At 38.7% G+C, this 17087-nt stretch overlaps 1 protein-coding gene across 1 annotated transcript in view; it reads right to left on the bottom strand.

The window, feature by feature from the left end:
• The window catches only part of GALNTL6 (polypeptide N-acetylgalactosaminyltransferase like 6), a 419272-nt gene that overhangs the window by 22754 nt on the left and 379431 nt on the right, over window positions 1–17087 (bottom strand). Inside the window, exons 7-8 of the mRNA XM_059470678.1 lie at window positions 15404–15521; window positions 8465–8572 (exon numbers count right to left, since the gene is read on the bottom strand). Of these exons, the coding sequence (XP_059326661.1) occupies window positions 8465–8572; window positions 15404–15521 (226 nt within the window). The remainder of the gene's footprint in view (window positions 1–8464; window positions 8573–15403; window positions 15522–17087) is intronic.

Here is a 17087-nt window from a genome sequence, read left to right as displayed (position 1 = left end):
GTTGACCTCAGCTAGCCTGGGTTAGGATTTCTTATCCTTATTACCACTACACAAGCTCAGAAATCACCATACTTTCTTTTAACATAAATGTGTCCAGACTAGTAGTAAAACTCCCCATACTGGAATTGAATGCAGTCAAGAAGAGCAGCTGTACTGAAAGCTGGTTTGGTGCAACCTTGCACAGAAAAGGCAAACATCATTTACCTTCTTGTTTAGAACACAGCAAAAATACAGGCTGTCCAAGATGAGATGGGTGAACTTGTAAGCTGAAAATTCCCATTCTGCGGCTGTCTAGCAGCATGATAAATTGCAGAGAACCTCATAGGATCATAACTCTTCTCTGCCAATTATGGTAGGGAGCTGCTGGGCTTTTACTCATCCTATCTGAAGAGCACAACCAAAACAAGAGCCCTCATCTCTGAGCACTTTAGGCCTACCAATCAAATGACTTACTGCAAGGTAAGGATGTGATTTCAAGTCCTTTGCAAGTTTTCCAGAGTTGTCATTCCCATAATTTAGGTGGATGCCTGACACAATGGATGGAGGAAGGAGAATGGTCACTTCCTCCTTGCCTGACCCTTAGGTGAGGCTAGATACAAGCTGGGCATGTCATATAAGCACAAGTGGGACTGGTTTTGAATAGCTACCCAATCTGGACAGAGTCTAGCTGTAAACCAGGCTTTAAGGAGTTTCATGGGATTTTATTCTGTGTGGGCATACTGCCCCAGAACTTGCAGGCCAAAGAACTTCAGAAGCCTTCCAGATTAGGTTGCATTTTGTGAACGTCTTACAGCATCATTTAACCACCCATTTAATTTTCATCATCATGAGACAGTTAAGTTCCACAGTGAAAGTAATCTTCAAGTAAGTTAGAGTCTACAGGAATTCAATTAAATCTTCTTGATTTCTGTCTCCTGTTACTATTTATGTTATTTTGTCCAGAATACTCCTTTAAAAAGTTTTTCAAATGGCATCAAATACCACTTATAGGAAGAACCAGTTTGGGGATATCTTTGTGGTAGATCACTCTTGCTTGGATTCAATCTGAAAACCTCATGTAAATGAATGTGGAAAGGAAAAAAAGAAAAATAGAATCATAGAATAATTTAGATTCGAACTGACCTCAAGGATCATCGAGTCCAACTGTTAGCCCATTATTGCCAAGTCCATCACTAAACAATGTCCCTAAGTGCCACATCTACAGGTCTTTTAAATACCTCCAGGGACGGTGACTCAACCACTTCCCCGGGCAGCCTGTTCCAATGCTTGACAACATGTTTTTACAGCTGAAAATGGCGTAGCTTAGCTTGGTTGACAAATTCACTGCAAGGCTACAGATGTCCAGATTGGTTACTCTTAATAGGAAAAAAAAAAGGAAAAAAATTAAATAAAAACAATTCAATGAAGATCAAGTTTATTTATTTTAGTTTATAATTATTAACTAGTTACATGAATTGACCCACAAAATAAAGAAGTCAGAGGGACTCTAAGTGGACATCTGAGGAGGTTCTCAGGACCTATCCAAGAAGGCCCATAAGAATTTGTTCTCTCTTTTGTCATTTTCAGTGGAAAATTTCTGTATGGGAATAAATAAGGCCAATGGTATTTCAGTAGATGCATATTTCTATATGTTAGGTTGTAACAGCTGTCACAAAGAAACTGTGAGATGAATACAACAGTGACAGCAACCACATTGAGTCATCAGCTGTCATCGGTTGCTCATTTACACATTCTTGATATAATCTTAATCACTGTTACAATTTTACTCTCTGGTAAATTCTTTACCACTGGACTTACATTTAGACAAATTTTATTTAAATTTATATGAACTCACACATTTAAGACTGCGATTTTGCTTTGCATTTTTAATCAACGATAGCCTACAAGACAGTAAGTTACAATGTCATGGACACATGGATATCACGGTTTAACCTCAACTGACAAGTAAGCACCACACAGCCACTTACTCAGTCCTCCTTAAAGGAGTGGGAGAGAGAATCCAAAGAGTGAAAGTGAGAGAACTCAAGAGTTGAGATAAAGACAATTTAACAGGGAAAGGAAAAACTGTGCACACAAGCGAAGCCATTCACCTCTCCCCATGGAAAGGCAGGTGTTCAGCCATCTCCAGGAAAGGAGATGGCTCCTTCACGCCTAATAGTGACCTGGGAGCACAAACACCATCACTCTAAACACCCCTTTTCCCTCCTTCTTCCTCAGCTTTATATACTGAGCCTGATGCCATATGGTCTGGAATATCCCTGTGGTCAGTTTGGAACAGCTGTTCTAGCTGCGTCGCTTCCCAGCTCCTCACCCTGCTTGCTCAGTGGGGGTGGTGGTGTGAAGGGCAGAAAAGGCCCTGCTGAGCAATAAGGAAAATATCTCCACATTGATCACAGTTTCCAGCACTAATCCAAAACACAGGCCCATACTAATTACTCTGAAGAAAATTAACTCTATCTCAGCCAAAGCCAGTGCAGCAGACTTCAATAAAAGAGTTTAAATCAACTTGACTGGAGAAAGAGAGAGACAAATTAAGACTTCTGCACTTGAAAAAAGAAAATTTTTCATGGGCCGTTTTGTTCAGTGAGCAGGATAGATACACCTCTGTGATCAAATGACTGTCCCTTTTTAAGTGTGTAAGATCATCTGTCATTTTCAAGAGACATGATAATACTCAGTGAGAAGAAAGCAGACACTGACCATGAGAATGGAACATCGGGGTGAGACAGGGACATGTTAAAGGACAGGTCCATAAATAAAAGCTCTAAGCAAAGTTTAACTGGATTAGTGTCTAATATGAGAGGGGTAGTTCCTCACTTTGTCACTGTGGAAGGTGTGCTGGATTGAGATGACAGCACTCGTAAGAGAGCTCCTGAGCTATCCTGCGAGCCAGCACACCTCCATCCTCTAGGTGCAGCTTTTCCAATTAACATTTTAGATGCAGCCCTTGAACTAATATAACACTGTAATTCCTGTTCTTAGTTATTCCAGATGTTCTAAAGATTTTTATCAGGTGTCTCTAAAGGAGCACAATGGTTTTATCATTTGTTTCATTTCACCTGCATAACTGTTTTTTTTCTGCTTTTGTGTCTATCTCATCACATGAAACTGACCCTGATCTCAATCAATAGACTTTACTTTTGTCAATATCAAACTACTACTGGAACATTTGAAACCTGTAATGAAATCCTATTGTCCTGCATTTAATCTGAACATTTTCCAGGAAGCTGGATGTCACCAGCTGGTATTTGTTACAGGAGACAGGACAACAAAATCACTTTCAATTATGCCAGTCAAATACAAATCACCACAGCATGTCTGAGGCCCGACTGTATTTTGGTTGTGAAATGTAAGAGGAAACATTACTGTTTTCTTGCCAAGAATAACACAACAATCTTGGCAGATTAATCTCTTTTTTTTTCCTAGTAAAATTCAAGTGGTATTATTTTCACCTCACCTACATCATCTTACCAATTTGAATTTTTCTATTTTTGTTTTGTGAAGCACAGTATTGTGGCTAATTCAAAATGGGTGCCCTGTTTACCTCTACAAGCAGCTGCATTTAATTTGGCTGGAAATAATACAATATACAGTTTGTTTTACGCAAAATGTATTTTAAAAGTGCATCGGGATCTATCCAGTCAAGACAACTCTATGTTCCTCTGGAATATCGGTAGCATAATGTTACAATGAATCATCGAAGAGAAGAGAAGAGAACAAAGTGACTGGAGGAGCTCATCCAACAAGTATGGAATAATATGCCAGAAGCAGCAGGGTATAAAACTCCAGAGCACTCACGAGGAGAAGAACGATACTCTCAGTTTTGTGCAAAGATCCTTCCATCAGTGTCAGAACACAAAGTTTACCATTTTGGTGAATTTCTACAGCAGAAAAAGAATAAAACATTTCCTGGACACCAACCACAATCCTGTGATGTTCAGGTTTTAATACTTTAACCTGCCCACATCAGTTAAGCCTTATCTAGGAGGTTTCTACCTTTCCCTTTCTCCCCTAACTCCCTCTTAATTTACACAGTGCTATTGTTTGTCAATATTTCCCCTTCTTGGGTATCTTATTTTGGTTCTTTACACATAACTGTGTTTTAAACTTAACTGGGGAAAGTTTCATATCAGAAATATTTATGTAAAAAACTCCAAGAACCAGCAAAACCCAACCCAAATAAAGAGATGTCTGCAGGCATAAAAGAAATGCATTTGCATGGAAGACAGTATTCTAACTAGATGACAAAGCTCGTGTGGTACATAAATAAATCTTCTATGAGTTAGCACAGCTGGCAGAGAAGCAAGAGCCTATTTATGTTCAGCCAGTAGTTTGCAAATACCTAGAGCTGAAATTCCACAGACGTCATCTGAAAACAAACAGGATTTCATCCTCTCTATAAAAGTTTGTATCCACCAGGTACACAAAAAAAGATCCATGCATTGGAAAATCTAAACCTCTTGCTCAAATGAGGCCAACCTGCAGAGTCTGGGGGCAGGGATGTTTCTGGTCCCAGTGAGGATGCTGCCTGCCCCTAGCTCTGTGGCTGTCAGGGGCTGTGGAACACAGAATGACACTAAAGAACATCTGCACAAATTTGCTGGCTGTTGCCATGCTTGTGTTACAGACCCATACAGTCCATTGCCCATCCCAGCAGCTGAGCCTGGAGGAGTTCAGGGGCTTGACTCCAAATAGATTTATTTCGCCTCATAACTTGGGTTCCAATGCTAGTCTGTGCAGTAAATCCTGAAAAGTAGCTACCACCATTTTGATGCAGTTATTGTCCAAGAATATCTAGTTCTCCATCTTCTTTGTGATCTTTTTTGATAGCTAAACTGTGGGATCCCATGTCCTGGCAGACAGGGAGGAATTTAATTTAAGGTTAGGATTCACCACCCTGCTGGGTTAGCATCCAATTGGAATTTCAGTGGGATTGCCCTCCCCTTCAAAAAGGCCTAATGTGCTAATGCTCTGTGGCTAATCCTAAAATGCTGTGTAAAATACCTGCAAGAAAAAGAAATTCTGTGGATATATTTTGAAACTTAGTTCATCTCTGCAAATCCTATGGAACAGTGAGATTTTATTGATATATTTCTTACAGCTTTTATAGGATCACAAATAGAAAAAAAAAAAAAACCACTCAAAAAGTAAATAGAAAACCAAAGAAAATAAACAGTAAATTGAGATACACCTAGAAGAAAATGCTAAGAATATTCTGCAGTCCAATTTCATAGGTAACTTGCTAAAAGTAAATGGCTTAGCTGAAATTGTTAAAACGGAACCAAGAATCAGAAATACAAAAAGCAACTAAAATAATCCAGTAGAACAATTCAGCAGTTATAGGATCTGGATGTTTGCTTTCTAAACATGCCTTACCTAAAACAAACAGGTGACATTAGTTATTATTTACTGCAGTTTTGTGCAGATTTACAGGTTTGGAATGAATGAATAATTATGTGATGTTTCCAGGTTAAAAAGTGGAATCAGTGTTGACATCTGCATGCCTATTAATATTTCTTTATGTGCAATTGCCTGTACATTTAACACTGACTGCTTTCGGCAAGCAGCAATATTTTAAGACACCTTCAGACAAAAAATATTCAGTCTTTTTATCTACATTTAATTGTCAGAACCTGTTTATAAAGCTACACGTTTACGGCTTTCTTTAATTTTGCTCTGCATCACCAAACAATATTACTAACTGTTTTATATGTGTATGCTTTTCAATTTATGTGGGATGTGGCAGCAACCAATATGCATAAGGTTCCCCAATCTTGAGTGACAGGTAAGATATAAAATTGATGCCATGATCCATACTATTATGTGTGGTACAATAATGATTATTTAGCGATGGGGAGGTGCAACAAAGGTTTTGACAGGTCTCTGATTTATTAAAGCAGACATGATTCTCATGCCAGGTTACAGCTCTCTAAGCAGATACTGAGATTGGTCAAGTATTACGTAGCTGGCTGAAACTGTGTGTTGAAACTCACTGCTAAAAAATAGAGAGGTGAAATCCCAAGGGAAGTTAAAATGCTCACTTTAAAGATTATGTTTTAAGGGTAAACATAAGCTCAAACAGCTTGAAAGGAAACCCATGGCATGATTTGGGCTGTGCCTGAATTTGTCTGGGAGCTCTGTTCTCTTCCTAATTCCAGTCCCCGTTTCCCTTCTGCTGTTGCTGGGGAAAATGATGGGAAAATCTGTCAACCTTTTAGGCAGTATCTGCACAAGGGGAAATTCTCCCTTGATTAACAAAGGTCTCTTGCACTCATTTATAGAATCAGAGCTGGGCTTTTTGGGCTCATGCCTTTGTGAACTGCATCTCTGGCATGCTCCTTTAAACAGCAGAAGGATTTAGTAAAAACCATTGTGGAAACTACTTAGTAGTGAAAAGTACTCCTTTTGGCAGTGGGGATAATATTTCCAGATATTCTTGAGTGCGTTACTCATTATATATTTGAACTAGAACAAAGTTTTTGATAAAAAACTCATAAAGCATAGATTATAGTCTTTGAATAATGTAACATTTGGAGGATAAAGCAAAGACAATTGAAATATCCAGACCACTCCTGTGGATGCTTGTCTAATATTATTTTGGCTAACAGCTCCATTTAGGGCTGACACACTGAATATTAATCTGTCCTTGATTTTTTTTTTTTTCTGGAAAGGATGAGCAAAAGAGTATATTTTTAGATTTTAAATTACACACAATATGATAGGTCAAGGACAAAATTCTCTTTCTTGCCTAGTTATTGAAAGAGCCCAAAAGAACAAAACATACAGATGCTCTTGTGCTCTTGTTAGCCTTGATGCAATGGAAAGAATACTGTACTGGAAAGAAGCTGTGAATCTGAAAATTCAAAGTTTCTGTTAGTGATAACTATATGTCACAAATTTACCTAAGCATCATGTTTTGGACTGTCACAACACAGAGAGAACTACCCAATGGAAGGATACGACCCACCACTAGATCTTTTCCCACATGTTATAAAGTAATCAGTCTGTGCATGGGCAGAGATATCAGATTTATAACTAGAAATGTTTTTTTCAGTAATATTTCATAAATTATTTATTGAAATCAAGTTAAAATAAATAGTACAGGCAGGCTGCAGGCTGTGGCTTCCTGATGGTTGTAGGCATTCACAGTGCCACCATGAAAGTCGGTTCAGCACAGAACCGTGCAAGATGCCAGTAGCACAAATAGAAATTACTCTATTTTTCTCCTACAGGTAGTGCATGAGAGAGCACATTCTCTAATGAGATACTATGTGCTATAACAGAAGAAAACAGAGACTGAGGTTTGAATTTCTTATTTCCAGTTCTGTGTGATTTTTTGCAGGGAATATCATAAATGAAGCAGTTTCATTCAGGCAGTCCAAAAATCTGGATGGGGCAATTCTGAGAGGACATAAAGCTATACTTGGGCAAGATATTAATCTTACAATTTAGTCAATACAGTTTTTGCCCCCACAACTAATTCCATTACTGAATTGTGTACCACTGATGTCCTGTTAATGCAAATTCTTCTTTCTGTCTAGCCAGCTGGCAGGCAAGCAGAACAGGCAGCCTCCTTTTTCTGCTGCAGTTAGTACAGCAAGCCTGATCCTGCGGTGCTGAAACCGAGAATATCTCCCACTCAAAGCAAGAAATTCATTCTTTTATTCATACCACATTTTCATTATTAAGAGAAAACTATGATTCATAAAGTATTACCCTATGGCAATATGCAGACTTTAATATTAATGCCATTTTATTATAAAAAAAAAAAAACCTCTAAACCAGAAAAGATTAAACTCAAGCATGAATAAATACCAGTATCTTCCTGGAAGCTACATCTGTGCCCTTCATCTCCCATCTTTTGACATCCAGGGAACATCTCCAGAAAGTTACAGAACATTTTCTCTTGAGCAAAAAGCCCCCTCATGGATATGAATGTGTTCAGTAGTCTTTGAGAAATGTCTAGAGGTCTTGTAATTTCTCACTCTCAGAGCTCCAAGCTGGCTGTATTCCACAAACAGATTTTACACAATAATCAGACAGACGCTCAAATAATTGTTACTCAGTCCCTTTGCCTCAGAAAACATCCCTTCCATGAGATTCTGCCAGTTCTGCTGAGTGATAAGAAAATGTGCATTCAAATTGGTCCTGCTAACAAAAACTACGACTGACAACACTGTGCAATTTGAGGACCACAAGCCTTGGGTTATTCCTAGGTTCTTTTGAATCAGGGTGAAATGTGCTTCTGTGCCGAGACATCCAACCCTGTAATTTTAAGCTTCCATTTTATTCTTGGCAATCTTATCTCTGAAAGGCAGGATAACTGCAGTAATTGCACATCTCATTTCAGAAAAATAAAGAAACATTCATTTTCCATTTTAATAGTTTACTGGAAACTGGTTCACAAGGAATGAAGGGACTGATAATGAATGAAAATGAAAACCAGCAAGACCCAATTACTCACCCGTGCAAGGCTGGTTCCAGAAGGGACTTTATACGGGACGTACTTTCTGTAGATGTGCCCAACTCGAGAGCATGGAACATCATACATGCCACCTCCACACATCCACACCTGGAAAGCAGACAGAAAGCAAGTGAATGAAAGAATGATTCCTGGAAACAAATGAGGCAAAAAAGTACATTTTAACTAATGTGGATGTAAAAAACCCACATCATTCTGTGCTGACCCCTCCCACAGTCATGGTGGTCTTCTTGGCATGCTGGTAACTGGGATATGGTAACGTGGCAGACTGTCCCACCCAGAACCTCACTGTGCAAAAGCAGAGCATGTTCAAAAGAAAATTATAAAATATATAGAAATATAGAAATAAAAATAGAAATAGAAATGGAAATAGAAATAGAAATGGAAATAGAAATAGAAATGGAATAGTTTGGGTTGGAAGGGAGTTTAAGTTTGGCCACTTTCATTGTGCTTGCCTGTTTGTGTTATAGTGGGTAAATCTGCCTGGTCCAGGAATCCAGCCCCTGACTGACTGTGCTATTCATACTGTGAACGGTGAAAATAGGGGTTGGAGTGAAGGCTTGAATGACAAAGTGATTTAGGTAGCTGCTTCTTACAGATCATTTTTGTATCAGCCCTTACAGCCCCTTAGCAATTAGCCATAGCATCCAACTGAGACCTGATAATGAAATGTTTGAAGATCTAATCTCATTACAGAGCAAACCTAAATACACTAATGTAAATGTCTAAGGAAGGCTTGAAAGTGGCGAAAGTGGGGCTTTGTCCTTAAACTGCATGGACACTGATGTGCAGTCAGATAGAGTTGAGAGCTACTCAGGAAGCTGCTGTTTACTCCCTGCCATCTCAGAATTCACTAAGCCATAGGAGCTCTGGGTAGGTGCCTCTGGACATACCATTTACTCTCTTAGTAAGCACAGTCCTTCTAAGGAGGAAGTTTGCTGGTAGATTGGGAATGGAGACTCATATGAATGCTCTGCCTCCAAGCCAAAATAGCTTATTGCCACCCAAAGCAATCTTGCAAAAAGTCATGCCATGCGGACACGAGGATAATTTTCTTAAAAATTTTGTAAAATCTGCCTCTTAAATTAACCTTGAAATCCTCACCTGTTTCATCTCATGACAGTAAATTCACAGGAAAACACGCATAAACATAGTAAATTATCACAAAAGCAAGAGTATTAAAATAATGCTGTTTATTTTTCTAGCAATATTTCCTTTGTATGTTACATAATTTGTATTTTTTTAAGTGGAAATTTGCTCTCTGTGGCTGTCTTCAAACAACCCAGTGCCCAATGAAAGTGCAGATGTATGTTTACTATTTGTTCTTGTTTTTCTAAAGGAGGTGTCATTTCAAAGGCTAGACAAATTATTGCTGTGATTAATCAAGGCTTCTTAGCCTTTGAAGAATGGACAGCATAGCAGTGTGACTCAAAGGTCAGCCCCAGCAAAAATTTAAAAGACAAGAAAAGAAAGCAGAAATTACAGATATATGTACATACATGTATATATATATATATATATATATATATATTTAGGCCAGTATTACTTTAACTGAGGCAATGAGAGCTGCAATAGACATATATTGCATTTCACCTAAAGCAGTAGGGTAACAGTATAAAATAAAAAAAAAAAAGAAGAAACCCCAGTCAGATATGCTGAGGCAATAACAAGTGGGAGGAAATAACACTGTGTTAGGCTTATATTTGATAGATATAAAACCTGAAAATGCTGTGCTGCACCTGAGGTATGCTGTGCAGGGTAATTGAAATGAATCTTGGGCTGCCTTGAAGGATATTTAGCAGCTGTTCCTGTTTATCTTTCAGGTTCAGAATGGTAATAGAAGCATTTTTTATACTTTCCTGAGAAGATCAATTCTGGCAATTTTGTCTTTAAAATGTGCATTTTTCTGTCACATGCACTAAATACAAGAAATTGGAGAATGACTTCTGTGTTAAGTATTACAGACCTCCAGCATACCATGAAAGAAACTCAGGTAGTGAGGGACATTTGGCAAAATTATATCAGAAGCAATGAAACTCTCAGGATCGTTAACGTCTCCTTCTTACAAAAGCAATGAATCTGGTCTGCAGCTGAGGTATAAAAAACAAAGATGAAACCAGAATAATGCAATTCCAGCTTGGAAAGATCAAAAGAGTAGTTTATGTGTCAACTAGAGACTATCTCACAATTTATCTTTATATGGCTCCTTCCAACAGAATGTTGCAAAACATTTTATAGGGATGGTTGAAAGCAAAAAGCAGGCATTAACACAAGCTTTAAAAGAAATTAAGCTGTGGTTATGTGGCTTTGTTCTTAACTGGAGTTTAGATGCCACAGATGTATTTTTTGGCTCTGTTCTACAGCTCCTGTGGGATTTTGGGTGAATCACTCTCCTTTCACATTACTTCTTTGTCTTTTAAATTGAATTCTGGCTTCTCTTGTAATTCCCCCACCTTATCTCTGTGGTTTATGAGTGATCCAGCCTGGAAACTACCTGGAAAATGTAAATACTGTGCATGCAAGACTGAGATTCCAATCCATATGCTATACTGTAGTCATAATTACTGTAGTAAGAGACTCATGATTTTTGAGCAGTGGAGGATGTGTCGCTGGGGATAAGGAACATAAACATACAGCAAATTATTCAAAGGATTTAGAGGGTACTGAATGGACTTTGGATTAGGCTTCAAAACTTACTGAGAAATATACTGCTGCTGAGAGTCAGTAACAAGACAGAAAACAGTGAGGTACATTGAAATGAAGGGAGAATACAAACTGTAAACTGGTGGAAGAGGAATATAAAGTATTGCATGCAAAAGCAACAACTTGGTGCTCTTCATATTGTGCAAGAGGGATGGACTGCAAACAGGAGAAATATATTACAACAGTGGGGCTGAAAAAGTTGTAGAAAATAAGAATATAAAAATTTTATGGGATTTTTTCACTCTTCTTGAAATATAAGCCAAAAGAACAGATTTGGCAGTTGTAGAAAAGGAGAAAGAACAATATTTTCCTGTGAACTTTTACACACAGTGAGAATGTTCCTCTAAATGAAAGAAAAATTGAAAAATAGGATCACTGACAGCAAATCTACAGTCAATGGGTCTGAAAATTGCAAAACCATTTACTGGAGGTGAAGTGGGATTTTCCTGTCAGGAAATATTAAAACTGTACCATGTAAACTGGGAACTGATGACTGTGGGTATTTCAATAATACTCACCAGCACCTCTAAAATTCTGAGAAAACTGGCAATATTCCACATTTGTCAGTCCTTCATATAGATTACAACTGCACTAATAAGTGGTAATGCTCCTCCACTCCCTATCTGCTGCCGAGATTGACAGCTGTGGAGGGAATTAATAGTGATTATGACGATAATGAAAGTGATTAATGAACTTGGAGGTGTGTTTTGGAAAACAGGGATAAAGAGAATTAAAAAAAATGTATTGGCATGGATAAGGATAAAACAACTGTAGATACAGATGACTATCTTCAAGAGAAGAGGGAACCAGCATTAGCATTTTTGTTTTGGTATGATTTACGATGGCTAAGGAATGTCTAGTGCAAAGGATTGCACTGGGTTTTCACGTCCAGGTTTTGGTAGTAGGGTGGCAATAGAGGTGACTTCTGAGAGAAGCTGCCAGAAGCTTCCCTCAGGTTCAACAGGGCCAATGCCAGCTGGCTCCAGGACAGACATGCCCTGGGGTCCAAGGCCACCAGCGATGGCGGCAGTGCCTCTGGCATAACAGATTCAAGAATAGGGAAAAGTTACTGTGCAACTTTAGCCGGAGAGAGCAGTGACAACCCCTGAGAGCATCAGCTCTGCAGGCATCAAAGTCAGGGAAGAAGGAGGGGGAGGAGGTGCCCCAGGTGCTGGAGCAGAGATTCCCTTGTAGCCGGTGGTGAACACCATGGTGAGACAGTTGTGCCCCTGCAGCCCCTGAAAGGTTCATGGTGGAGTAGAGATCACAGAGGACCTGCTGCCCCTGGGGGACCTCATGCTGGAGCAGGTTAAGATTGTGAGGACTCCTCTCCCTGAGGAGGAAGGAGCAGCAGAGACAGCACATGATGAACTGACTGTAGTCCCCATTTCCTGTTCCCCTGAGAGAGAGGAGGAGGAGAAAATTGGGAGGGAAGTTGAGAAGAAGGGAAGGGTGGGGGAAAGTATTTTAAAATTTGCATTTATTTCTTATTGCTCTACTGTGATTTGATCAGTAATAAAATGTTTTTTCCCCAGTTCAGGTCACCTTTGCCCATGATGGTAAGTGGTGAGTGATCTCTCCCTCTCCTTATCTTGATCCAGGAGACTTTTGTTATATTCCCTTTCCCTTAGTCACGTGAGGAGGGGGGGTTAGAGCAGCTTTGCTGGGCACCTGGCAAACAGCCAAGGTCAACCACAAGGGTCTTCAGGAAACACGGGACATTAGTATGTTTTGCTACTCTGTATAGTGGTGATTACTACCTAAACTGTAGTAAATAGATTTAAATCTAATAGTTTTAAATCTAGGATTTCCCAAATAGTGGCTTTCCTCGTTCTTGTGAAGAGATGCTATTAATCAGGTAAGCTCCAGTGCTTTGCAGCTTTCACAAGTCTAGCACACACCGAAGAGTACTGTCAGCAAGATGTCATACATCTTTTTAATTAAAAAAAAAATGGACCCTGATGTTGCCAAAAATTAAAATCCTGAATACTTTCTTATGTAAAATTTAATCTAAGAAACTATTAAATGAATATGTCATATTTTGAGACATTTTGTGGCTGTGTCACCATCCACAGTACTCCAAATAATTATTTGCCAAGCAAATTAATGTAAGATGTGGCATCAACACACAGCACCTGTCTGACAACGCTTCCACAGGCCATAGATGTGGATGCTCTAAGAAAGAGTAAATTGTCATCTCTAGATTCACTCAAGTGAAGCCAAGGCAGCTGGACCAGTCTGGTTATTCAGCTTTTTCACTGACTTTCACTGACTTTGGAACAATTTGGAAGTCCACTATCTTACCAAGTTTTCTCAACAGATCTGGTAAATTGAACTGTCTGGCCAACTTGTCCTCATTTAATAAGTTTTAAGATAACTCAATCTATAGCTACAGCAGAATCTGCTGAAGCAGAAACCTTTCCCAAGCTGATTGTGGTGATTCTGACATAAAAAATCTCAATTCTTTCTCTTTTTCTCTTCCACCTCTGTGATTTTTTCCAATTTTGTGTTATTCCAAACCAAACAACATTTTTTTTTTTTTTATTTTACATCTCTTAAATTCTTCCAATAAGAATTTACTCCTACTTGGCAGTAATTTCTAAAGACTATTTTTTTCTTCTTTTAACGCTAGTAAGAAAGGACAAGGACCCTAAGGTTATTATATACGAATGAGACAGATCCAGAGATATGACTGAAATGAGACCCAGTGTGCCACAGCTGCCTCCAAAAAAAAAAAATCTATCACTTGAACAAAACACACTGGGATGGTCTGGTATCTCAATTTCCAGTTGTGTTACCATGGTTTCTATACTAAGTCTGGAGAGAACAACAAGTATATTCTTTGCGATGATGAATAAAAGGAATATTTGAAATAGGATAATAAAATCATGGGTGACCTGTCAGAGTCCATTGTGACAGCTACAAGTAACTACTTATATTTGCCTCTGAAACAATCTAAATGGACAGAAGGTAAATCAATATATTCTAAACATACAGTCTAGCTATTGAGTTTCCCCTGCCTTCCTGTTTTATTTTCCTGAAGTATAAAAATTATTTGGAGAAACACAAGAGTAAGCCAGTTAATGCAAAACATTTTGCAGTTCTTGGAACTCTTGTAAAGAGAGGCTGGAAAACCAGTGCTGGGTGACACTGTACGTTTCAGTCAACAGAATGGCCTCAGCATTGTTTTAATTGCAGCTGAAACTCAGCTGCAAGATATCTGATATTAGTCATGGCTGACATGTTATATTTATTTAAAGAGCTTTACACTGACAGAGTTTGGAAGTAGGCTGGAAAGATCCTGGAGGTAAATTTGAATTGCAATTTCAGTTTCAAGCTCTATCCGAACACATTTGACTCAAATAATCTAAGTCAGGAAACTCTATCAAGCCCTTGCAAAACTTTGCATGTAGAGACCTTGAGGTAAAATTTTTATGTCTTTGGGTATACTGGAAAATAAACTCAAAATTAGACATGTTAGTCCTCAGTAAACTAATAAAAATACTTTTCTTACATGTAGAAAGTAACAAGACTTTCAGCTCTACATGTAAATGCCAAGTAACTGATTTCAATACACATGTCCACATAGAGGATATGAAGGTATACTGTAACATGGCTGGTTGTACATAACCTGAGCACTTGAATGACCATTACAATAATTTAAATGCAATTTAAAAAAGTTTCCTTTGGAACAGCTGGCCTGCAGATAACAGCTCATGGCAGCTGAGCTGCTCTAGTGATCCACTGCTATTGAAAGAAGCCTTTCTTCCTGTGACTTTCTCTATTTCTACCCTTTTTCTTGAGCTGACTACAGGGGACCGTATCCCCAGAGATGATTAAACTTGTTGATCTGGACAGAAAAACTATTCAATTTTCTTTTCTGCTGGATTAATTCTCTGTTGGCTTGTTGAACTGAGCTCAACACTTGAGCACAAATGCAGCATCTGAGCAAAGGTAAGTGGAGAAGACTTGATAAAAGGGAAAAGGTGGACCTTCATTCTTTGACAGTGGTAAGCTACTGTGTTTTCAGAGGGAGCTGCACTCAGTGTGTTTTTATATGGCTTCTGGAGCATTTGCTTATGGCACTGTGGAAATTCCTAGTGAAAAGAAGTATTGTAGTAAATTAATTTTAGTTAAAAAAGACAGAAGCCCAGATGAACGAAAGCATCGTGATAACACCAGCAAGGAAGTATTCTATAAGGCGGCTTGATGACTTACCTTAAAGGAGATTTCATACTGCTCTCCTCCCCATATTTCTAATCCTGGATCATAGCCTCCCAGCTCCCAAAACCATTTCCGGTTAACGGCAAACAGACCTCCAGCCATTACAGGAGACCTGAAGGATGAATAAAGCAACACAAACAATAATGAAGATGTTTGGCCCGTGTGTGTGTGTGCCCTCTGGGTGTGTTTGTAGGAATGTTTGTTTGAATTGTGAAGCTATGAAAGGCATAGATAAACATAGATGGTAGTAGTGCAACCAAACAATATTTACCTTTATTCGTCCAAAGAGGGGGTCTAGATGAGAAACAGGCAATGTGGTAGATCTAGAGAATGGTAGACAGTCATGCACAAACTCCTTTTAAAAAAAAAAAATCCCAACAAAACCAAGCCCAAAAAGCTAATATCCTCCCCAAAAGTTCTGTTTATTGCTAAGTAACAGAGAAAGAAAGGGACTCTGGAAAACTGCCAAAGTACTTAATGAGTCTCAGTACTCCATGTGAAGTAATGTGCATTTGAAAGTGAGCAAAAGTTTTCAATTAACTTCAGTCTCATATGTGCTGGCTAGAGAAGGGCAGAAAGGTGAAAGAGGATGGCTGAAGAGAAGCTGTTGGGAGTTAAACATCTGCTTTCCTAAACATTTAGAACTCCTCAAATGTATCTCACAGTGGTAATGTGACATATAGGCAAATAATTTGCTATGCTTCCCATGTTTCCATTTATTCCATTAATAATTATGTGACATTTTCTTAAATTGACTCAGTCTTTTCCACAGACAATATAGAAAACAAATGAGATATTTAAAGTTATTGTTAGAGAATAACAACAAAAAACATATTGCAAATTTCTAAACAGGAATTTTGTACTGGAAAACAAGCATTTTCTCTTTTTATTTTCTTTCAGTATCAAGAAGACCACCTTTCTAATGCAGTAGATACAGTGACAGCTTTCAGAATTCAAATGTTGCTCTTCAACTTATTCCTTGAAGTTGTGGTGGAAGGGGAATACAAGGACATCTATGCTGAACAGGAGGGAAACAACACGCTTAAGAAAGTCCAACCCAACTATACAATTCCATCAATGCAGATCAACACCAGCCTTATGAGTTTTACAGCAAGAGGCCAGAAGGAACATATTCATTCTGATAGCTGGTCAGACAGAGAAGAAAGGACAAAGCCAGGGGACACCTGGATGGCTTCCAGGCAATGATTCCTTAGCAGAGAGCCAACGTGAAACTGCGTCCTGTGCCCTGTGTTTTGTAGCAATAAAGCCCCAAGGGAAAATTATTCCATCCTGGGGCATTTTGTTTTGAATTACAGCTGGTGGTTTGTTTGGAGCTATGGGAGCAGATCATCCTGGAAGCCCTGACTGGAAAATAAAAACTTCTCCCTTTGCCGCTGGTTTAGGATTTGGCAGTGAACTTGGGACTGGTAAATATTTCAGGAATCCATGCATAAGTTAGAAGTTTACTGAAGAGGACATCATGTTAATGGAATATTCTGCCATATTGTCTCTGCCTTAACACTTTTTTAGGCTGCTGTCTTTTATCTATGGCAGTAGAGACAATAAAATAGCAAGCAAATAGCTGAGTGGTCTCTGCCACCATCAGGCAGCCAGTGAATCCCACACACGAATGTTAGAAAATTATCCCCTCATTTGCATTCATGGTAATGAGAAACAT

The sequence above is a fragment of the Ammospiza nelsoni genome, chromosome 4, assembly GCF_027579445.1.
Source record: "Ammospiza nelsoni isolate bAmmNel1 chromosome 4, bAmmNel1.pri, whole genome shotgun sequence".
Lineage (NCBI taxonomy): Eukaryota > Metazoa > Chordata > Aves > Passeriformes > Passerellidae > Ammospiza > Ammospiza nelsoni.
This window is presented reverse-complemented; position numbering and strand designations above follow the sequence as displayed.